General features: G+C 41.1%; 1 protein-coding gene across 1 annotated transcript; it reads right to left on the bottom strand.

Moving 5' to 3' along the window:
• Positions 1 to 516: 516 nt before the first annotated feature.
• Positions 517 to 18,411, bottom strand: LOC115750824 (protein ACCELERATED CELL DEATH 6-like). The gene is made up of 6 exons (XM_048281958.1): positions 18,221 to 18,411; positions 17,574 to 17,828; positions 6,178 to 6,264; positions 4,885 to 5,465; positions 1,888 to 2,408; positions 517 to 1,296 (listed from the first exon to the last, which is right to left on the bottom strand). The coding sequence occupies exons 1-6, from the start codon at positions 18,409 to 18,411 to the stop codon at positions 517 to 519; spliced, it is 2,415 nt and encodes an 804-aa protein (XP_048137915.1).
• Positions 18,412 to 24,530: the final 6,119 nt, after the last annotated feature.

The raw sequence follows: 24,530 nt of genomic DNA, 5'->3' as shown, positions 1-24,530 counted from the left end.
GTAAATCGATACTTATGCACATGACATATTTCGATATTTTACTCTGTTTGCTGTCGAATAAATCAGACGGAAATAACATTAAAGGACCACTCGACATGTCGATACGAGTGAACATTAAAATAAAAGCAGAGGTTGGAGGAGGAAAATTACACAACTAGTTACATTCCCACAATTTCTCCCTTCCCATGAGTTAGGCATTGCAATTCCTTTTTTTCTCGCCCTCTGACTAGATTTTTGCACGTGCTGCTCACTACATGATACCTCAACATGAATCAAACACGTAACTCATTTGAACTTAGAATTTCCTGCATTGATATCATGTGAAATTTGATTGGGCTACATCCAAGTATTAACAATTTAAGCTATTTGAGGAATATGGGGTTTTAGTTAAATACTTTGACGATTGCCATTTAAATAACGCAATAGGAATGTAACTGCAGAATCAACGAAATACAGCAAGGCGAATACCATGTTTGTTTATTCAAATCATAAATAATATCGAATGATCAACCGAAATTAGTGACTTGGAGGATGTGGCGCGTCTCCACATTTTGCTGTCGCCGAGTCGCCAGTCCCTAGATCACCATCACCATCTCGAGACCCACTAGTCGAGATCCCGCCAGTCGTTCTGTCGTCTTCGGAGTCATCCAAAAGGTAAGTCTGAACTCCCCATAAATGAATGTAAGTGCGAACAAGCCAGAAGATTGCTCGACGGATAGGACGATAACGAGTCTGAAGTAAGGGAGGGTACTCTAACAATGTTGCACCTGAGACCAGTAGGAGGAAAACGATTCCCAAATAAAATATGGTGTTAGCAAGCCAAGGGAGTTTTCCAACGATCAAGGTGACACCAGTTAAGAAAGCAATGGACATTGCCGGGAGCGCAACTGATAGCGGCAGCACTGAGTTTCGGTTTGCAGCTATCGCAACTTCGACATCGTTTTGCTGGGCATAGATGAGGTTGATGACCACGAGCATTGAGCAGAACATGGCGACGGTGTTGCAAATTGCGAAGGCCTGGAACAATCTCTTGTCCAACATAGTAGCCATGCCCGAGCCGCTAAATCCTCCGGGGACTGCAAAACCAGCTGCGAAAGTCACAGTGGCCACAAGCGTCGCCACCAGCAGACGGGTGTTAATCATATCCTTCACGTGGTCCCTGTTTAGCTTCTTTTTGCGCGAGGCAAATATTGAAAACGCTTCATCTCGAGCTTCCGGCCTCACTAGGAGAAAGGTTCCGTTTAAGTCTTGACTTTTCCCAATTGTCGAGGAAGACAACACCATTAATGTCAATCGCTGAGATTGGGAACATATAAGAAGGAAACAAAAAACAGAACAAATAGTTGCCATATCGATCAGAATTCATTTAAAGAGAAACTTTTACTTCCAAAGATGCAGTGTCTGCTCCTTTTAAGGAATTAACACTAGTGTACAAGTTCATTTTAGAAGAAAGAAGAGGCATGAATTAAATGAATATGGTTTGTCGCTGTCATAGGTTCTCTTCATCATAATGTTATGAGATAATACCATATTTATAATAATAATGCAACAAAACCTCCCGCTTCTATACATGACCGTAATTGTAGGCTCAATTAATCAACATATATAACAATTTATCTATGCATTTGGCGGAGATATTTAACTTGTTTCTACCAGCATTCATGCCCATAAGCTTTAACTACCTCTTATTAAGACTAAATTAGATATGTGTAGAACATAAATCCTAGGGGAGTCTCGACCGTTCTAGAAAATGATCAATGCTTCAACAATGCTATCAACTAGGAGACATAATGATTTGAATCCTAGATCTGCACTTAACTAAGGTATTATTCTATGGAAATTTCCAGTAAGTTGACAAATAAAATAGTGACTATTCATGTCACCTACCTTCCGTAACGTAGGCTCCCTTCTGAAGCGATCTAAAGCAATGTCAAAAGCAGTCAAGCATTCGTGGTTCATATATTTGGAACCAATTCCTTCATCCAACACAAGAGGAATCAAAGCGGCGGGTTGTGAATACATCGCTGCCAAGTGTAAAGGTGTATTTCCAGCATGATCTGCAAGATGTATCTCCTTCCTCAGTATTGGATGTCTGAGCATATACCTCACTGCTGAAGCTCTCCCGTATTTTGCTGCAATATGAAGAAGGTTTTGCCCTTGCAGGTTTGAATGTGGTGATACCGGAAGTAGCTTCTCGATTAGTTCAACATAACCCATCTTGCTTGCAATATGAATGGGAGGATCCCCATTCATGTCCCATTGTCGGGCCAAATGTTCAGTCCTTGGTTCTAAGAATTGGAATGCTTTGGTCCGATATAGGTAAGCTGCTAAATGGAATACATTACCGCCTCTGGAGTCGGTCATTGCAAATAGCTCCATGTTTTCCTTGAGAATCATGGCAGCTAAATCTGGGATCAAGAGCTCTAAATTAGGGACCAAATCCGCATGAACATTTCGGGGGCGGTTGGGGCTTAGTTGGTCGTGATATGTTTGGGCCCATTTTGGACCAAGGACATCTGAGACGTAACATTTGTCACTACTAGGATTGATAGTCGCCAATGTTGGATAACATTGCAACGCTGAAAACTAGCAGTGACAATTTTGATTCAATAGGAAAGCCCTGATCTTGCTCAATTTATGGCTTTTCTCCGTCTTAATATTCATTGCATTATTCTTGATCTACACACCGTTGATGACATGACATATACCATATCATTTAGTAAGATTTTATGAGTAAAACTTTAGTAAGTGTAGCATTACTCCCTCATTTATACACATGGACACATGACCAGTGAGAACTTTGTGTTTCGAAAATGGGCAAAAGCCACCATAAACCATATACTATGTTCAATGTGACACATTTATCCTTATGTGATACCAAAAATCTCAAATTTGTACTTGTGTGACATATTGACCCCCTCAAAATTTTGTCAATGAAAACAGTTACAAATCTGCCTACATAAATGCCAGAAAGCAAACAAATTTGACATGACACTCACATGACTAAAGTGAAATAAAAGCGACGTTGTTTTGGCTGAAAAATAGTCTAACAGAATCTTGACGGAGCGTAGATATGTCAAATAGGTACAAGTTTGGGGTTTTTTTTTATGTCACAAGAAAAATTTTAGGGTAAATGTGTAACCATGGGCAAAATTTTAGGTTTTTAATATAACAAAAAGAATTCAGGGTAAATATATCACAATACGTATAGCTTAGGGTTTTTTGTGGCTTTTTCCATTCTAAAACTATCCTTCTATTACACCTAGAACTACCCACACACCGCTATCTGTATACGTAGCCATTGAAGTAGACGCGTCTTTATTGGATAATTAGGACAGAATTGGTGATTTATATTTGGGAATTCTGACATCCGAACCTAATTTGTAACGATTAATAAACGCTCTTACTTCCTTGATATTTCTTAGGCTATTTTTTTTTTTTGGTCGAACTTAGGCTATTTAGTTAGTGAGTATGCGTATTCTAACTCTACTAGGATTTGATACGGTTTTAAGATTAACTCGATGGACGCATTTGAAACCCGAAAACGATAAATCACTTACCAAATTAAATTTACTTTGTTAGAAAACTAAAGATATAACTTTGTGGAAGGTGGGGCTATTTCCATCCTCATTTTGGATGAAACTGCGCCTTTGTATTTGAAGTGACAAAAACATCCTTATGCTATCAATAGTCAATTGAGTAATAACCACATTTCTTTGTCCTCGCCCCTCTCTCTTGCAGTAGTCACTTTCCTTTACGGTTTCATTCTCCTTTTCTACTATCCTCTTCGTCCCGTCTTTTTCCTTTTCTCATCAAATTACAACAGATTTTTCTTTTGTCTCCATCCAAATATTAGGTCAAAATATTATCTTTACTTGCGTTCTAATGAGAACTAGTTATCAAATAGTGCCTTTGGCACATTATAACTAGTACCACACATGATTGTAAATACTTATTTTCTTAAATAAGAGATCATACTTGATAGTTTTATTATTCTGGCTTTGCGTCCTTTTAATTAAATTGACATTGGTGTGAAAGTTTGTTTCATTCAAATATTATTCAGGAACAATAAGGGAAACCAAATTTGTGTATAATCCAATATGTATGTAGATCATAATTTTATAAAAGTATTATGCGTTTATACTAATATTCATTCTGAAAAAGGTGACAGCCGCACAACCGCAATCTTTTCCGCAACTGGTTAAACAAGTCACCCGGTTTCAGTGGAATAACTTTGTGGTTAAAATCGGTCGGTCACCTTTTCAAATTAACGGTACCGTTCTCTTCTTGTTTTCCTTCACTTTTTCCCTCGACACGCTTGCCTTTTGTACGAAAAAACGTACGAAGAAAAGATTGGTCTTTATATTTTAATAATCTGAAACCCGATGAGTAAGTCATCCGGTGCTCTACAAAGTGTATTGTGGGTAAGTTACTGACAATGAGAGTAACGGACCATCACCCTCTCGTTCTCCTTAGGAAAATGGTTGGTCTTTGTAAATTTAAGGTGATTTATTATGTTATAACATGAGATAATTGTTCATTAAAAGAATTATATGGCTGGTTGCGAGCACCCATTGGGAATCCATCTACTTTAATAGGCGGGGTTCGGGTAAGGGCAGAAAGTTGCTGCACGGATTTGGAATGAGGTCAGCCTACACATATATATTTCTAATAGTGAATTGATTATGTAATATTTTTTGGGTTACTGTTAGATTATCAGTCTGTTCGAGCCAAAAAAAAGAAGAAGAAGCAATTAATTCATTTTTTTTTGTAGGGTTTATTCCTTTAAGAATTTATAACTCACAAAATCTTGTTATTTTCATAGTTACCCAAAAATTATTATGCTAGCATAACCCTTTCTAATAAATGTATTTAGGTACTTACCAAAGCGGTTATCCAAGATGGCACCATGAATGGGTGGCAAGCCTTGTATCCTGGATGGTTCGAGTCGGAGGGAAAATAAAAGCTTATGTATCTCGGGTTCCTCGGATTGGATGGCCAAGTATAGGGGAGATGTGTGAGTCTTATTCATCCAGTACACGGTCTCCAAATCTTCGTTCAACAGATGGCGCGTCCCGTTGACATTTCCATTAAGCACGGCCTCGTGCAAAGCGGTGTTTCCTCTTGTGTTCTTCATCCTCAGGATCCGGTTCTTGTCCTCGACTTTAGGGAGGTCTCTCATCCGGCGAATCAACAGCGCAACAGCTCTAGATCTCTTACCCATAGCCGCCACGTGGAGGGGGGTGTTTCCGAGGCTATTTTGGACGGCTATGAGATGGTCAGGGACAAAATCAAGCACGAGCCTCAGGATGTCGTCCTTGCCGACGATTGCTGCCAAGTGGAGCACTGAAGCGTCCCACTGTTCCAGGATATTGAAAATGAAAAGCGAATCGGTTAGATTGGCAAGGCTCTCGAACGCAGAAATGAACTCTTCGACACCGGCGTTGATGATGGTGTCTGCTAGTCTTTGATGATCAATAATAATAACAGGCCCCTCGTATCATTTTTTGATGATCCAACTAACTCTGATTCCCCATTAAGCTATCCGATAATTATCCATTCCCTATTGATGCCGACACTTTAGCACATTCGAAGTCTTAAAATTTGTCACGAAAGTGTAATTGAGTCCTGAAAACTCTCAAAAAGCGCAACTAAGTCGTAAAACTTGTCATAAAAATACAATCGAGAGGGCCTTATCCAGCCCTCGTCGGGGGCCAGCCATCGGCAAAAAGGAAGGGGAAAAAATAAAAAGTAAATGATGAAAATGTTATCGGTCAGGCTCTTCTTTCACAAAAATGAGGGCACTTCGGGCCCTTATTTGAGCTCCCTAGAAGAATGAGCGGTAGTCCCAAATACAGTAGAAAACTAGGACCTGCTATATAGATATGCTAGTGACATCATTGAATAAGATTGGACCGAATAAGAAAGAATATAACAAAAAAGTGTGTGATCGATCATCAAGACTGAAGACTATCAAAATTAACAAAGGAATGTTAGACAATAGCAAGGGAAAGATGAAGGGAAGTTTTAATTAATCATTCAAAATATATACATATGTACATATATATTACCTTCCAATACTTAAACTTGCTCCTCCAACGATCTAAAGATAATATCGAAAGCAGCCGACTCGTTCATCCCACGGCGGATGAGCCAAAGCGGCCATTTTTATATTACTTTAAAGTTCTAAACTTGTTGTTGGAGAAATCCTCGTACATGATTCCTTTCTTGCTTTGAGTCCCTGTGACTGATCCTGTTCTTTGCCTACCACAGAAGCAAAGGGGCATTGAGATTGGTCCATTCCTTTTGTAGCTAGCTTTTGGTAATTATGCATAGGATCATCCCTCGTACCATGATTATCACGTACTCTCGTTTAGTCATGGTGGACAAATCATCTTGTAATGTAGTTTACATGTCGTTGCAATGCCATTTGGCATCCTCGAAAGCTCAATAGCGTGTATCGAAGCCCAGAACCACGCGAAAGTGCTACCACACTTTGTCCCACTTATTTTTTAGCTCTTACAGTTAGTGTTTTTTTTTTTTTTTGCACGGAAATTATTATTATTATTATTATTATTATTATGAATTTGGAAGATATATCGCAATTAGACAAAGCGGCGTTCACAACTTGAATCAATCTTATGACCTCTTAAAAGATGATTGACAATGTTACTACAAACGTCGTTCATAGTTCGAGCATGTGGGCTCACATCTGTGGTTGATTGCCGTGGTCGGCGACCGACCAAGGAAGAAGGAAAAAAGAAAAAGGAAGAAAAGAAAAAAAAAGGAATATGAAGGAGTGCAAAGAGAAAAGATGAGGGAAAATGACTTTCTATTTCCAAAAAGAGGAAATCGTTTTCTCCACTTTTGAAGTTATTTTTTTCATAGGTGGAAAATGTTTTTCTTAATCAGTTTATTATCCGTAAACCAAATGCCAAAAAATTCGAAGAAGGTTTTTCATGAAAGTTGTTTTTTGTGAAGCAAATGAAACCTAAGCGTATAAAATTCGAAGAAGGTTTTTCATGAAAATTATTTTCTGTGAAGCAAATGAAACCTAAGCGTATGAAATCCATGGCTAGAATAAAAGCCTTTGAGGGAGCTACTTTAAGTAAGGGTATTACCTCTAGCTAGAATTAATGGCATGTTATTATAAGAAATATTGTTGGCGCAACACGGAGGATGTCTAGACGGTCGGGAACGATCGTGATCACCGTCTAATCGCGCATTTAATTAATCGATCCATATATGACCCGTATAATTACCGACTAAAATGAATGAAAAGGAGAACGTGCAGTTCATGCAATGTTAGCAAATGGAAGGTTTAGAACCGGATTCATGGCGCTTCGATATTGACCGACATTGAATGGTTTTCTGCAGTTGGAGAGTTTTGATCAATTCTAGTCATCCAACCACTTCGATGTTTGGTGTCGGAGATACGGTTTTTAATGGGTCAGAGATTTGTAGACGTGGATGGTTGAAATTAATGGCGGACAAGTGAGTTTTGGACCTGATTTATTAGTTGCATGGCGACGAAATCTAGGTTTATATCTGGTTCCGAAATTAATGGCTCGTTAACGTTTGACATGACTCAATTCTCCCCCTCCTGACTGGATTACTGACCTCCGGGGCCTTTTAGTAATATTCTTTGTTCAGAGAATATCGTGTTATGTTACGATATTACTCGTGTAATGAATTGTTAATAGAATCACAACAATCAAGCTCCACCTAATCAGAAATCAAACTTTTCTCCTCTGCATCAATCATCAAATCAGATATTTAGTTTTCATTTGTGATTTCTTAATTGTAGATATTATTCACCTTATAAAATCCTATAAATGCAGGAGGTTGTGTCAACAGAAATATGCAACAGAAAAGATTCTTATTTATTCCTCTTTCTTCTTCTTCTTAGCAATTCATTCTTTCTCTCAGCATCATTGCTCCTAATAATTCTAACATGAATGAATGCCTTATTTTCGAACATAAGAAAAGTTGAAAGGAGATGGTAGGTTACCAAAATCATGTGTGCTCCTAATTACTAATGTTTTGTCTTGTCAACCATGGATCATTGAGAGACGGGCTGAGACTATTTTGCCGAAAGGACTAAAAGTTTAGGCCTGACTCGTTTGAGCTCCACATTTTTTTCATCCGAATTTTATGAGGAGCTTAGCATCAAGAAGTCGATAGATGATCGATTTGGTAGTTGCTTTACTTGTATTTGCAAGTTTTATAGTCGTAACTATGTTCATTGATCTGGATGATTTGCCAAAACAATAGAAAAAGGAGGCTCCGCATTCAAGCGGCATCATGTTTCATGCTACAGTTTCATATGCAAAATACTAGTCATCGTAACTTAATGAATTAGAACATTGAGTCCCCAAAGATGTTGAGGTTCACAAATAGATCCTTATGTGCAATCGACGTGTGGCCGGATCCATGAGGGCCATTGGGCCAAGGGACCTTGGCCCCCAACTTTGATTATGACGATTGGCGATGCTGATGATAGCAGATGGATCCACCAGAAAGGTAGCCGATATGCATCCGTAGAACGAGCCCAATTCACGTTCCTCACTTTTTATCAACGACGAGCAAACAATGCCACTATAGGTCAATGACAACACTATCTTAACGAAGAAGGAAGGAACGTAAATCGTTATTTTTTACCAACAACTTTTCACTAAGTTTACTGTCAAACAAATCGGGATGAGAAGAGTTCCATTCTACATGTCAATACAAGCCAGCATTGGAATAAAAGCATAGGCTAGAGGAGGAAGGAAAAATTAAAATAGTCCTAAATCTATTGTAATATGTCAATTTAATCGTAATTTTTTTTTTATCAATCAATTTCTAAACCTTTTGCATTTGTACTAATTCAGTCCATTTAGCGGACCGACGCCGACGTGGCGCTGCCAAATGCTGACCTGGTGCTGTTTGATATTTTTAAAAAATTTTATTTTTCTTTTCCGCTTTTGGACTTCCTTCTTTGTGGCCAGTGAGCTGGCTGGAGCTTGCCGGCCATTGGGCAAGGGCTGCAAAGCCCTCACCAGGCCCCGGCAAAGGTCGCGGCCCTCGCCCGGCCTCACCAACTGTAGGTATCACGACCTAAATTTTGAAAATTCTAGGTTAATGAATTATTAGGTTAATAGTTTAGCTAATCTGTCGCGACCTAAAAATTGATTTTTTTAGGTTAACGGATTATTAGGTTAATTAGATTAAGTAACCTAATTCGGACTCTCCCAAGTCCTACCGAATCGCAACTTAGGTTCAATTACACGCCAATATTTTAAATTGGAGCCGCCACTAATCTTTTATGGTAGGTAGATTAGAAACCTAAATAAAGTATTTGGGAGAAAATACTTTATTTCATACGAACCAGAGATTAAATGGATTCGGGGACTTGGTTACATTAACTTTTCAATTAATGCCCTTTCGGTACCCGATTTTTATGAAAAATCCTTAGTTTGATGATTTGAATTAAAATTTTTTTTTGGGTTTTCTTTTATTAAATGCAATGCTAATGCAATCTACCTATATGACAAATGAGATGTAATGACATGGCAAAACTACGTGACATGGCATAATGACGTGGCAAATATGCATGACAGAAAATATAATAATGCAAACTAAACTATAATGCTATGCAACGTGGATGGTATTTTTTGGTATATTTTTGTGTATTTTCGGATTCATGAAAAAATAAAGGTAAAAACTACTCTAACGTGAAGTAACATCTAATTTAACTTAAGAAATTGATTTCTCAAAGTCCTAATTTTATTAGACATTATTTTCATGCAAAAAGAGAAATGTGATTTAGCTTAAGAAAACGTGGCATCTTTTTTGGGATTTTTTAGGAATTTATTTAAACCATGAAAACAATGAGATTTGAACAAAAATAAACAATATTGCCCATAAAACACCTTCAAATCCGAAATTCTGATTTTTATTCACAACATCCCCCGAGATTAGGGTTAGCAAGTGAATATATTATAGAATTATCGTCGTCCCTATATACATAGGGCAAACCTTGAAATTCTATTTAGGAATTAGAGATCCGCTCCTCGAGATCGAGGATTTGATATCTAATTCACACGTACGGGCACGATCGTACTTCGAGATCGAAGTCATATGTTGCCTTTAATGTACGTTTTCCGAGGGACAAGGCACAATTGGGGAGCATGTGTTATGGTCAGTTTTGTTTAAAGATGTTCAAATATTTATTGAATTTTTAAAATCCTTAAGGGATTCTGAAATTTTCAAGGGCATATGGCCCTATCCGCAAGGGATTGCGTATCTTTTAAAATTAGGAAAGATTATCTCTTGAGATTTGGAATGAATTTTTTTAGATAATTTCCCAGATTTTAAAGATATGTTTGAAATTTTCAATCGGGATACAATCTTATCCAAAATATTCGGATTTTCGAAAAAAAAAAAATTCGAATTTGACCGCCAGATTATACACAATCATTTAACATAAAGATTGGAATTCAAGTTATCTCGGGTTCGAACTACAAGATACATCAAATATTCGGAGACCTATCACAAATCCGAAAAAATAATATTCAAGATATGCACAATTATCCACAAAACCATAAGACAAGACCAACTAGGGAAGTTATCTCAAAGATTTCGAAAGACCAGGATAAATCCATAATTTAATTCGTGATCCCATCAAATCCGGTCGAGATCAGTCCAATTAAGCAACCCACTCAAGATTTTTTTATTCTGAAAAGAAAAAACGTGGCATCTTGCTGGTCGGGTGTTATTTCGCCCAAGTGCACAATTATTCAATCACCAGTTGACTACAATTCAAGGATTCCATGATGAAAACGACAAGTAAAAAGTCACATTCCTACCAGGATGTATTCGAACCTTCAAGAACTAGAAGAACATGACAAAAAATAATAATGATAATAATCTGGGTGCTAAACCTCCAATTCGATTGGCCTTTTGCAAAGTAATCAAGCAAGACATTGATACTAAAAGGTTTTTCCTTTTTATAGCAAAAACAAACGATCCGGAATAAGCAATCACCTCATGACATATCAATATACGCAAGAATACTCGGAGAAGTATGCGAGTCAATCAATTAAGCACGTAAATATTCAACGATAGAAAAAAAAAATTACCTTGAACCAAATATCAGCTTTTGCTAATCGGACTTGCACGGTAGAATGAATCGCACTGAAACAGCCCCTGTTTGATCCAGATTTACAGCCAAAAGTATCCCCAAATCCACTGGAATTCTAACATAGATAAGTGACCTTGTTAGACTTCAAATAATAAAAAGAAACGGGGCTGATTTGCTATTGGGACAGGTTGAACAGCAGCTTGGCAATGGCGATAGGCTCTGATCAGGCGAGCTTCAAGTGGACAAACGGCTAGACACGTCGGAATTAGATGGCGAGCAATCAGGCATCGGGGCCAACAGCAGCAGCGTTGAGTAAGCAGAGAAGATTTGATCAACACGCCTCAAGGTAACGCACGTTGGAGTAAAAGGAAGACCTCGACCGGTGGGGGAGATCCTTAAACTTTTTCTTTTTCAAAACAATCTTACGTGAATTTTTTGTGCAGAATTTTTGCCGATCCCTCTTCATGTGACCTAGCCATGTTTATATAGAGAAACCCTAGGTCAAAATCTAATAATGCGGGCTTAAGTTTTGGCCTTATTTTGTTTAGTAAACTTTAATTAAAAGGCCTTTTTCGAAATCAAAATTTAGTGGACTGAAAATTAGACCCCGAGGCCTTGTGATTTTCGACATTGCTCCCTTATGACGGCCGAATTATGGAATATGGGCTCTGGTCTTCCGCATGTCAATCTGGATCCAAATCCCGTCATTGGCGCAAAATAACACAAATGCAATGCATGCTTAAGTTATATATGCTATGCATGAAAACTAATTTAATTTTTTTTGTGAGAATCAAGGCTAATTCTCATTTTTGTGAAAATAAATAATTTAAGAAAAATGAAAATTTAGGTGTCAACAGCTGCCCCTCTTTGAGTGGAGGCTCGCAGAGGTTTCGCTCAAAGACAAAAAATAAAACCTAAATTTTGCAAATGCCGGTGATGATAATTTTTGGTGGGATTGAATCCCATTTTTTTTTATGTGAAATAAATTATGCATGAAATGCAAGACTGTAAATAACATGTAAAATATGCACATGGATCGCATATGAGAATACCTGTTGTACAAAATACCTCATAATGCTGATGATTCCCTTAATCTCCAAGTTTCTAATGCGAGGATCTTAAGGCACCGGGCTCATCCGTTATTAGAGATTTCCCACGATGCGAGACGACGCAAGATATGTGTGTCCTTCGAGATCACAAGAGCTACGTCGTTGTGAGTCGAAAGAAATGAAATTAAGTTCACAAGAGCTACATTGTTGTGAATTGATAAAATGTCAAAATTGCCAGTGCATATGTCTACACGACTTGACAAAGGGGAACCAAAATCATAAGAGCTACGTCGTTATGAGCCGACCAAAGGTCAAGATCACCAGTGCATATGTCTTCGTGATTCGAGACCGAAATCATAAGAGCTACGTCGTTATGATTTGATAAGATGTTGAGATCGCCGGTGCGTATGTCTACACGATCCGACGGGAGAGGTATATTGCCCGATTTGAACAATATTTGAAAGGAGTACTACTGAATGGAGTCGATAAGTACGAAAGGGGCATATTGCCTGAATTGAAAGATAACAACTATCATCAGAAAAGTTGTTAATTTGAAAAGAGGTTCAGAAAACTTACCCGAGTTCTCCGAACGGATAATCACGAAACGAGGTAGATTGCTTGTATCGTACCTGTTTAATCACTTGAAATGAACATGATCAATTGTTAACACAACACGACACATCCAAAAATTCTTCAATTTTTTTTTTTTTTACGTTGCAAAGCTCCATGGGGATTTGTCAATAAGGAAATAAGTCTGATCCTTTTGACGAGTTTGATCGAATCGAATGAGGAACTGCAGGAAAAAAGGACTTTCGTTCATCTCATGAGAAAGGTTTTGAAACCCGATCATTGATACGGGTAAGAGAAAACGCTCAGAACTGTCATCATCACACTTGACAAGGGTCCGGGTATTCTCGCAAACAGTATGACCAGACCAATCTATGAGGTCTTTTGCAAGGACTGTAATTCGGGTTTGGTCAAAGGGTTTATCAAAGGGGACTCGTATGAGTCATTTTTGGCTCCGAAATGAAATGAGATTCTTGTCGGCTACATCGGGTTTACAAGTCGGGAACCCTGCAAAATGAAGTAAAAATGATCTTGCTCACACTTGTTCGAGCGATATTTATAAGCAATTCAAAATCCTACATTAACCCAAGTGCCCTAATCTGAAGAGACTTTTGGTAACGGTTGTAATGTAGGTTCGGGGTAGGCCTAGAAGTGAAAGGCTTATTTGCAACAAAGAGTGCATAATGATGAGACTGGTGACCATCTCTTCGCTTAGAATGGTATTCTTGCAGACTCTCTGGGGAACATTCGAATGTGTCCAACGGAGACACCCCTTCATTCCGGAGATTTTCTCGAGAGTTTTTCCTCTTTTCTTTTACAGGAAATGACCCCCCTTTTTTTAGGCTGCATTTCTCCTTTTTCTTTTTCCCATTTTTTTGGGATTTTGGGATGCACAAAATTTTGTCCACTGTTTTCTCTTTCTTTCCTTTTTTGAGTGGTAAGCCTTTGCTTTTCTTGCTCTCTCTTTTTTGATTTTTTTTTCTTTAAAAGGAAGGAAGGGGTATCGTCCAGATCTTGCATATTTTGCTGGCAAATCTTTCGAGTTCGAGTTTGCCTCAAGGCATTTTGCTCATTTGCTAGATGATCCGAAATGATTCCTTGCTGGGATAATCACCAATTGGGTTACGAGAAATGAATCCGCCGCTCAAATTGGGTTTGCAAAGGGATAAATGTGTATGATGTAGAGAATGAAATGCTCTTCGTCATGTCTAAGGCACTTGGACTAATATAGAATTTGCATGCAATAAATACACTCAAAGATTGATGCAAGTGAGAGCAAGAAGATTTTACTCATTCCTTGATATGAGAATTGCCCCGGTGTGGGGTTGTTCCCGACAGGGGTATAAAACGAAACACCGTTCAAAGGGGTTAAGCAAAGGACAACCTATAGTGTTTGGATAGAGGAAATGAATGCCTCGTATCATCTTGGCCGTCATACTTCTTGCGAGATAACCCTTTACCTTGTCGGTATGGAAACTCTCTCTTTTCACCGGGGGTCATGATATAGACGTGTATAGGAAATGGCTTGCCTTTCATCGTCCCGATATTCCTCATTCAAGATGATCGGTTCCGCAGAATCAAAGAAATTTCCTGATCGAAAACCTCCCACATTGAAAATTAACAATGCGAATAGGAACAATTCAAGTACAAATATAATGCATGAACACTCATTAGATGAATTGTAACTTGATTAAAGTGTCGGAGCAAATCAAGCATAATATTTCTTTACAAAGATCGAATTGACGGGGTTGGTAAAAACACGACCATCCATCTCGGTCAAAATCAAAGCGCCTCCCGGGAGTACCTTCTTCACAACATACATGCCACCATAGTTTGGAGCGAACTTCCCTTCCGGAAGTGGAACAATGGGCAACAATTTCCGCAGGACAAGGTCACCAACCTGGAAGTGTCGAGGCCGAACCTTTTTGTTGAAGGATTTGGCAACCCTTTGCTGATAGCACTGGCCGTGACATACGGCCCCAAGCCGCTTTTCATCGATCAAATTTAACTGGTCCGTCTTACGTTGGATCCATTCAGCTTGAGTCCGCTTGACTTGAGATAAGACCCGCAAGGAAGGAATCTCCACCTCGACTGGTAACACTGCTTCCATCCCATATACAAGAGAGTATGGGGTTGCCCCGATAGATGTTCGAATCGAAGTCCGATACGGCATGAGGGCAAACGGTAACCTCTCGTGTCGGTCGCGATAATTCTCAGTTGTCTTAGCTAAGATCTTCTTAATGTTCTTGTTGGCTGCTTCCACCGCCCCGTTCATCCGGGGACGGTATGGAGAAGAGTTCAGATGCTTGATCTTGAATTCCTTGAACAGATCATTGACCTGCTTGTTGTTCAGGTTTGAACCATTGTCGGTGATTATGGCTTCGGGCGAGCCGTATCGTGCGATAATGTCTCGACGGATGAATTTCCCGACATTTCGAGCTGTGATCGCCAAGTATGATGTAGCTTCAATCCATTTAGAAAAATAGTCAATGGCCACCAAAATGAAACGATGCCCATTGGAGGCCTTAGGATTAATAGGACCGATCACGTCAATGCCCCACATAGAGAATGACCATGGTTCGGACAACCGATGCGGCTCGTTCGGAGGAACGTTAATCCTGTCACCATGAATCCGGCATTTGTGACAACTCCGGACATGTTGAATACAATCGCTCTCTAAGGTAAGCCAGTAATAGCCCAACCTCATGATCTTCTTGGCTAGCATGTGTCCGTTCATGTGTGGACCACAAATTCCTTCATGCACCTCCATCATTAGGCGGATTGCTTCAGTAGAATCAACGCATCTCAAAAGGGTCGAATCTAACGACCGCTTGTATAAATTCTCTCCACTCAAAAAGAACTTCGAGGCCATCTTTTTTATATACCTTTGATCAGACGAAGTACTCCTTTCGGGGAACTCTTGCTTCTGAATGTAAGTCTTGATGTCATGGTACCATGGCTTGCCGTCGAGTTCATCGGTCATAGCCATACAATATGCTGGCTTCCTTAGTACCTCGATCTTCAATGGCTCAACCTCAAGTCCATTAGTGACTTGTAACATTGAGGACAAGGTAGCCAAAGCATCGGCGAACCGATTGTGAGTTCTAGGCAAATACTCGAACGAGATATCGTGAAACTCCTCTACTAATTCATCCGGATACTCGTGGTATGGCAGCAGTTTGGCGTCCCGGGTTTTCCATTTTCCAACTGTTTGGAGGATAATCAACGCCGAATCCCCAAATACCTTGAGTCGAGTAACTCCCATCTTGATCGCGGCCTACAAGGCGAGGATACACGCCTCATATTCTGCTATGTTATTTGTGCATGGAAATACCAACCTCGCTGCCACGGGATAATGCTGACCACCGGGGGATATTAGGACCACTCCATTGCTCGATCCAAATAAATTTACAGCTCCGTCAAAATACATGGTCCAGATGTAATCCTCCACCGACATGATTCGATCCTCGGGATGATAGGTGTCATTATCCCGCCCCGGACTTTCGGCTAGGACATCAACTACAGACTGTCCCTTGACTGATTTTTTAGACAAATACTGAACATCAAATTCAGAAATGAGGACCTGCCATTTGGCAAGTCTACCAATCAAGGCGGGTTGATTCAGCAGGTATTTGATAGGATCGCACTCTGTCACTAGAAGCACCCGGTAATTCAAGGTATATTGTCGAAGCTTGTGCAGTACCCGGACTAACGCCGCACATGTTTTCTGCGCTTCGGAGTACTTCATTTCCGAAGCTGTGAATTTCTTGCTTAGATAATAAATGGCTCGTTCTTTTCCATCTTCCCGCCTCTCTTGGGCTAACATAGCACCCAAAGACTCACTATGGATTGTGAGGTAGAGGATTAAAGGTTGCCCCGGCGCCGGAGGAACAAGTACCGGTGGATTCATGAGATCTTGCTTCACATTCTCAAAAACTTCCTCACATTCGCTATCCCATTCGATTAGCGCATTCTTCTTTAACAACTTGAGGAACGGCTTAGCGGTTTCTGATAACCGAGAGATGAATCGAGCAATATAGTTTAGTCTACCCATCAAACTTCGCACTTCTTTAACCGTCGTCGGCGGCTTAAGCTCACAAATCGCCTTGACTTTAGAAGGGTCAACTTCAATACCCTTGCTGCTTACCACAAATCCGAACAGCTTGCCCGAGCTGGTCGCAAAGACACACTTAGCGGGGTTGAGGCGTAACTTGAACTTTCGGAGTCCGTCGAACAATTTCTTCAGCGTTTCGACGTGATCTTCTCCATGCCTCGTCTTTGCTATCATGTCATCGACGTAAACTTCAATCTCATTATGCATCATGTCGTGAAAAAGGGCAACCATGGCTCGTTGGTAAGTAGCTCCGGCGTTTCTGAGACCGAACGGCATCACCCGGTAATGGAACATTCCCCATGGTGTGGTGAAAGTGGTTTTCAACTTGTCATTGATATTCATCGATATCTGATTGTACCCGGAGAAACCATCCATGAATGAAAACAATTCAAACCTCGTAGAACTGTCAACGAGTACGTCGATATGCGGGAGAGGAAAATCATCTTTAGGACCGGCCTTATTCAAGTCTCGATAATCAACACAAACCCGAATGCGGCCATCTTTCTTCATGACTGGGACTATATTGGCGACCCAATCAGAATATTCTATAGTCTCAATAAATCCGACGTCAAGTAGCTTCATGATCTCCTCTTTGATCTTTTGTACCAATTAAATTCCGGCCCTCCGCGCCTTTTGCACCACCGGCTTAGCCGAAGGATTAATCGGCAAACAATGTTCGACAATAGAACGGTCAAGACCGGGCATATCTGCATAGGACCAGGCGAAAATGTCCTGGTAATCTTTCAAAAGCTTGATCGGGCACTCAGACATTTCCGGGGAAAGGTTCGCCCCTATCTTAATCTCTTTAGGATTTTCATCATCGCCCAAGTTGATTGATATAGTCTCCTCGCCGGTTAGAGGTTTAAACATCTCGTGTTGCTCGAAGTCTTGACGTATCTCCTCGTAGTCAGGAGTAAACTCGTCCAAGTCGTATACTCCGAAATCCGCTATGTCTCCCTCTTCCCATTTACCCCTAAAACAAAAAGTAGTAGAATCGGGAGGACAAACAACGTTTAAATATTCGATGCATTTCTTTGCAAATCAAGTACCTTTAGCCGCGTTTTCTTATTTTCGAAGACCTTGGGACGAAAAATCTTGACGGAGTCCAACCCTCAGTGCTTACCATAGATGACGGATTGTTCAATCATTGGTTATCGTCATTGGGTTGGTTTGGGATACTCCGACAAGATTTCAAAGATCATAATAAAAATTGTCTGTAATTTTATTGATATCCAATCAATGAATTACATCTTATTGAAAGGGAAGTACGACATTGAATCAAAATCCTACGAAAGCAATGTGACCTAAAGGAAAGCGGGAAATATCCCACGCAGGGGAACATGAAAATAAATAAGCAAGTGTTACTCTGAAACCATTCCCTCCAACGGATCGTCGAACGTGGCATCGACGGATAGCTTCGGGAGTTCGCGTGCTATATTAGGCTCCTCTACAAATGCGCCATCAACCTCTATGGTCTCTTCCAATACAGCAGCAATAGTCAGATTATTGAACCAACCGGCAAGGTCGAGGTCTTCATCCTCTTTGTCGAGTATCATCGGATCAGCATTTTGGCATTACGGGAACACTATTCCCGGATCATTCTCAAACCGGCTCAACTCATCAAAACCACCGGTCACTTCAGCCAATCGAAAGGTAGTGTACAATAGAGGTGGCAAAGGACTGCGTTCTTCCTCACTCCGACCAGTTGTATATCACTTATCATGCCTAAGGCGGTTATACCCTTGATATCCCAAACCACCTGTGTGGGATTGCTCTTTAAGCTTGATTGGGGTGCGGATCCCTTGGCCGTGTCGACCTAAACCCATGCCAGGTTCGAAACCACAATTGACCATTACTTTTGCCACCATAAGGGATGCGGATGACACTTCCGGAATGGGTAAAGGGCTCTTCGGAGATGCATGGATGGTGTGTACTATCTCAAAAGCGTGGTAAGAATCTTCTTCATCATGGGCCGGCTCGATATATGGGATTGCCGTTTCATTGAAAATCCGGTGATCTTCCTCTCCATGGACAATCACCAACTTCTGCTCGACCACGAACTTAATTTTCCGATGAAGGCTCGATGGGACAGCCCCGGCGTTGTGAATCCAAGGACGGCCTAGGAGAAAGTTGAAGGCCGAAGGAATATCTAGTACTTGGAGGAGAACGTCAAACAAAGAAGGTCCGATCTGAATCTCCAAGTTGATTTGCCCCAAGACATCCTTCTTCATGCCATCGAACGACCGGACGGAAGTCTTGGCCGTCTGCAACCCGGCCAAGTCGATTCCAAGACAATTCAATATGGCTAATGGACAAATATTCAGTGCCGACCCATTGTCAATAAGTACCCGAGCCACGTGAGTTTGCTTGTGTTTGACTGTTATGTGCAAAGCTTTGTTATGACCCCGCCCCTCGAGCGGAATCTCATCGTCGCCGAATGCGACTTGATCTTTTAGAAGGATCGTCCCTACGAAATTCTCCAATTTGTCCCGCTCAATATTCTCGGGTAAGTGAATTTGATCGAGTACCTTCATTAAGGACTCCCGATGTTTCTCGGATGATTGCAGAAGTTCAAGTAGGGACACTTGAGCCGGTGACTTCCGCAATTGGTTGACGATACTATACTCACTTGCTTTGATCACGGCCAAGAATTCCTTAGCATCCTTCTCAGTAACTTGCTTAGTTGGCCGGTCATCGTTATAAGCACGTCCCGATCTTGTTATCGGGGCAAGATTGTAGGACCAAGGAACCGCCTTGTCACTAACATACGGAAAAGGCTGGGGTGAGGTCATGACGATTCCGAGTTCATCATCCACTGCATCTTCCAAGGCGGGCATATCTGCCACTGCTGGGTCATTCTTGATTAAGTCGGTCGTATCGGCATCTTCTACCCGAGACTCTCGAAGGGTCCCGGGTTGGGTCAAAGCTGCAACCTCCTAACCCCAATCAATGACAATCCGGGATATAGTGGCCACTGTCCCGGCTTGACTTGCCCAAACAATGAATCCGTTCTTCATGAGATCAGAGACCTTTTCCTTCAGGTGATCGAGTGATATTAGTTCACCAATCTTATAATATCATGCCCCGATCGGAGCGTCGAGGATATCGGCTACTTCAACCTTAACACCACCAACCTGTCCGATTCCCGGCCCGAATACAGCATTAACTTTACCCGAATGATCCGGCAAAGGATTATTCCGAACATTCGGCTGTTTGTTGCCCTGGAACGAGAATGCCTTAGAATCAAGTAGATCTTGGATCCGATGCTTCAATACAAAACAACCATCGGTGTCATGTCCAAGCTCCCCACAATGGTAATCACATTTCTTCGATGAATCGTATCTCGGCGAGCTCGTGTTCTTGGGTCGCAGAGGCTCGAAAGTCGATAAGCCTCTCTTACGTAGAACCGCGAGTACCTGCGACGGGGTTCCCGGTAGAGGGGTAAACCGCCGAGGGGACCGTAGATTTCCTCTTTGTCGTTGCGCACCGAAATTAACCTGTTGCTGATTAGGAATGCATACGGCCGGCATTTGGGTCATGGGTTTTTGGCTGTAGGCCATGTTGACCTGTGGGGCCGGCTCCTTGTCCTTCCTTACTGCAAACCTTTTGGTTGTCGTGGCGGCATCACCGTACCAACCTTTCTTCATGCCACTCTTGACTTCTTCAGCCATTGCAATGAGATGGCTGAATGACGTGGCAATGGATCCCAAAACTCGAGTTCTCATAACTTGCGGCGGGGTGGAAACAAACAATTTCATGAGCTCCCTTTCGGGAGGGACCGGTTTCGATTGAGATGCCACGTTCCTCCACCTGGTGGCATACTGCTTGATCGTTTCTCCTTTCTTCATCTCAAGCTGCTCAAGATCTTCTCTGGTGGTGAGCACGTCCAAGTTAAAACTAAAATGTTTGACGAAAGCATTAGCTGCCTTCTCCCAATCATCCATCCGATAGATCTCGTAGTCCGTATACCATCTCATGGCAGCTTCCTTTAGACTAGCCTGGAAAGTCTGAACCATTAGGGGGCCGTTGGTCGCATGCTTGTTCATTCTTGCCTGATACATCCGGACGTGCTGGACCGGGTTAGAAGTCCCATCATACTTCTCGAAATCGGGCATCTTAAACTTCTCCGGCACCGTGACCTTTGAAAAGACAGACAGGTCAATCTGGGGTATGCTGTGCGTTCCTTCCATCTTACGGATTCGCTGCTCCATTTGGGCCAATAACTTGGCCATTTCAATGGACGGTTCCATAGTTACGGGGCTGGCTTGGGAGATGAGAGCTGGTGATGGGGCGCTCGAGCTAGCGCCAGCAATGACAACATCCTCTAGCGGCATGGTGTAATCAAGGACATGCTCGGAAGCCTTCTCAGAATTGCTTGCGGGAAGGGTCGGAGAGACGACGTTCCGAGGTGTCGGACCGGTCGGGTGGTTAGCAGAAGCAACAGTAGTGGCCATCATACGTTCCATCATCCGGCTCATCATACCCTCAAACCTCCGGTTCATAACCTCGAATTGCTCTCGCAGAGCTTCCCGGACCGCGTTGTTGATTTCAGCCTTGTCCGCCATTTTCTTGGCCACCGATCGGGTAATGTGTGGAGGATCCGTGATAAATTACCTGCAAAAGAGAGTCATATGATGAGTATAATGCATGAGAGACGTCGAGTCGATCCATGGCTATACTAGACTCATGAGCACTTGACTCGTGACCTTGACCTGCAGGTTCCAGCCTCGTCGGGTTTCGGGAATTTATTCATGAAAAATCATCTGATTGTGAAAATGGTGTAAAAATTTACTAGCTTAGAGCCAAGAGGCTGATTAACAACTTTTGTGTTGGATGATGGAGCTAGATCTGAGTGGATCAAACCAGTTTAATGCATCTTTGTGAAAAATTATGTTCAGAAAACTGTTTCGTCCACCTGTTGTTAAAATAACTAAGGACCCCTTTAAATGGTGAATTTAATTCCGAAAATTTTCAGGCTGTTAATTGAAACATAGATCAACAACTTTCATGTTTGGCAATTTAACAATGCGGCACGTTTACTAGTAGTAAATCGCAAAATGAATCTGTAGTCTGAGAACGTGTCAAATTCCAGCCTGCCTGACTCCGGCCATTAATTTCATAAAAAATAGAAAACACGATGGATCATTACGAAATTTTTTTGAATAGATGGTTCAAGATCTTATGAACATTTTTCATTTGAAGTGAGGAAACTGAATCCAACAGGAAAAGGGTGTAAAAATTCTTACAGCACAGCAAGGTCAGAATGAGAACAGAACTGTTTTATTTATCTGAAACTGCAATTAAAGGATAACAAGCCTAACACTAGACGAAAGTTTCCCTAACAAGAGGCCTAGGAAAATAAAGAATGTGTCCAGACATCGAAACGACAATTAATTAAATGTAAGACCAATAACCAAACGACTCGAGGACGATACGATCTCGATTTACTACTTCAAGAGAGCATTCTTGTTTTTCAACCGTTTCAATGCCCGTGTCCCCTCTGCAGCTTTCCTCTTTGCCCGCTCCAATTGCTGCGTGAGATCTTCCACTTGAGCATGAAGAGTAGCCGTAGGTCGCACCTCTGGGATTACCGGTCGTAAGGCTTCAGGAATTGAATGCTTCTTGATGTATTGAGGGGTGGCATGATATATCTTTTCATTGCCCAGCAACTCCTTCCTCGGTAGCTTGCGCTTGGATGGCCGACAAAAATCCCACAATGAGCGGATGGTAATCACTGATTGTTCACGCTCCGGGACATTGACGGTGAAGTCGAGCCGAACACCTTCGGCCTCTAGGGGTGGTGGTAAGGTCTGGACAACTCCGTATTGACGTGCCACCCGTGGTGGATAATACTCGGTGGCTCCAGTGAATCCGAGCAAAGGGATTGGTCTTGCACCAACGCTTGCCAAACGAGCCATACCTATCTTGAGCCAACTAGCTTGCCAGAGGAAACCCCTAGGTTCCGGATCCTCTAACAATCCTATCCACTCACAAAAATGGTAATCTGGAATTTTATCCTGTTTTTCTTTGAAAACCATGATTGGGGGAGAAAAATTTCTGAGTTTTTCGATCGTTACAAGATTTTGACATCCTTTAATATGAGAAAGGAACCATATTTGTAAAAGCTCAGCCGAACCTTTAAAAGTACCACATTTATCTCGCTTATACTTGTTCAAAGACATAAAAGTTTCCGCCAATATTGCGTTGACGAAATTTTTCTCTTCACAAACTTGTTGAACAAAGTAAGCTATCTTTGGGTTAATCGAATTTTTACAATGTGGAAAGATTACTAATCCAAAGAAAGCCAACAAGAAAATTTTCCCTTTTTGCAATGAAATAGCTTGATTAAAACATTCGGTCAAGAACGAGAATGAGCAATTCCCGTAATTAGCTTTTAAATTTCTTTGAACTTCAGCTATTCCAATATTCAAAAATTCAGCAAGCAAGAGTGGAGGATCGGTATCGATATATGGACTAATAGGTTCCGGATCTAGGGACTTTCCAATGAGCATGCTATATTCCTCTAAAGTAGGGGTAAGCTCATGCTTACCGAATATAAACGTCGAGGTCTCGGGGCACCAAAAATGAGCAATCGCCTGAATAAGCCCGGTACGGACCCGTATCTCACAAAAGTGCACCAAACGCCCCAATCTGCGCTCCACATAATCTCGAGATATGCTGTCCAGCTGGATAAACCAACTACCTAGTCCCTTCTTGGGCATTGGAACAGTTCGGATGTTCTTGCATTCCATGCGCTCCATGAAGTAGTAAATCGAGACACGACCAACCTAATTGCCATGGACCGACCGAAATAGTACATGAGGATAAGTAATTTGCACGAAAAGGATCAGAAAGCTTACCCACCAACATTATGACATTACACGGACATCCGCGTGACGGGTGTCGTGTGTGTGCCCTTTTTTATGATTTTTTTTTTGAAAAAGTTCGAAATCTTATAGACAAACCGTACCAAATTAGATTGGTCAATGCTTAGCCTTTAAGAATTTCATTTAGGTCGAGGGTCCATTCCATGCTATGAGATTATAGCCAGGTTGGGTGATCCTCCGTACCAAAGCTCGGGATCAAAGATGGGGTCACCCATTCCTCGTGATTGAGGCTAAGGAGATTCCCAATCTTGATACCATCCTAAATTTTACTAAGGTTTTGAAAATGGTGTAGTGCAAACAAATGAAAATTCATGCACAAGAGTTTATGATTCCCAAGATATTAAATTACAATATGACACAGCTATCAATTATCCAAAACAAAGGCAGATAATCAGAAAATCAATATAACAATTAACACCCAAAGAAAAAAAAAACGAACAAATTACAAATCCAAATCATCAATCAAGGAGAATCAACATGAAAATCACTTAGGCTTAAGTCCACCAGAATTTTTTCGAAAAAATTCATGTCCCCAGTGGAGTCGCCAAGTCGTCGCGACCTAAAAATTGATTTTTTTAGGTTAACGGATTATTAGGTTAATTTGATTAAGTAACCTAATTCGGACTCTCCCAAGTCCTACCGAATCGCAACTTAGGTTCAATTACACGCCAAGATTTTAAATTGGAACCGCCACTAATCTTTTATGGTAGGTAGATTAGAAACCTAAATAAAGTATTTGGGAGAAAATACTTTATTTCATACGAACCAGAGATTAAATGGATTCGGGG

This window comes from Rhodamnia argentea, chromosome 7, assembly GCF_020921035.1.
Source record: "Rhodamnia argentea isolate NSW1041297 chromosome 7, ASM2092103v1, whole genome shotgun sequence".
Lineage (NCBI taxonomy): Eukaryota > Viridiplantae > Streptophyta > Magnoliopsida > Myrtales > Myrtaceae > Rhodamnia > Rhodamnia argentea.
Note: the sequence above shows the minus strand (reverse complement) of the source record. Positions and strands in the feature narration are given on the sequence as shown.

Bases quoted from the DNA above. Each gene is read 5' to 3' on its own strand.
- LOC115750824 (XM_048281958.1), bottom strand. From the start codon at position 18,411: ATGATACTCGACAAAGAGGATGAAGACCTCGACCTTGCCGGTTGGTTC. The intron at 2,409-4,884 runs GTAAGTACCTAA...TCTTGATCCCAG, and splicing joins CATCTTGGATAACCGCTTTG to ATTTAGCTGCCATGATTCTC. The intron at 1,297-1,887 runs GTAGGTGACATG...TCCCAATCTCAG, and splicing joins GGGAGCCTACGTTACGGAAG to CGATTGACATTAATGGTGTT.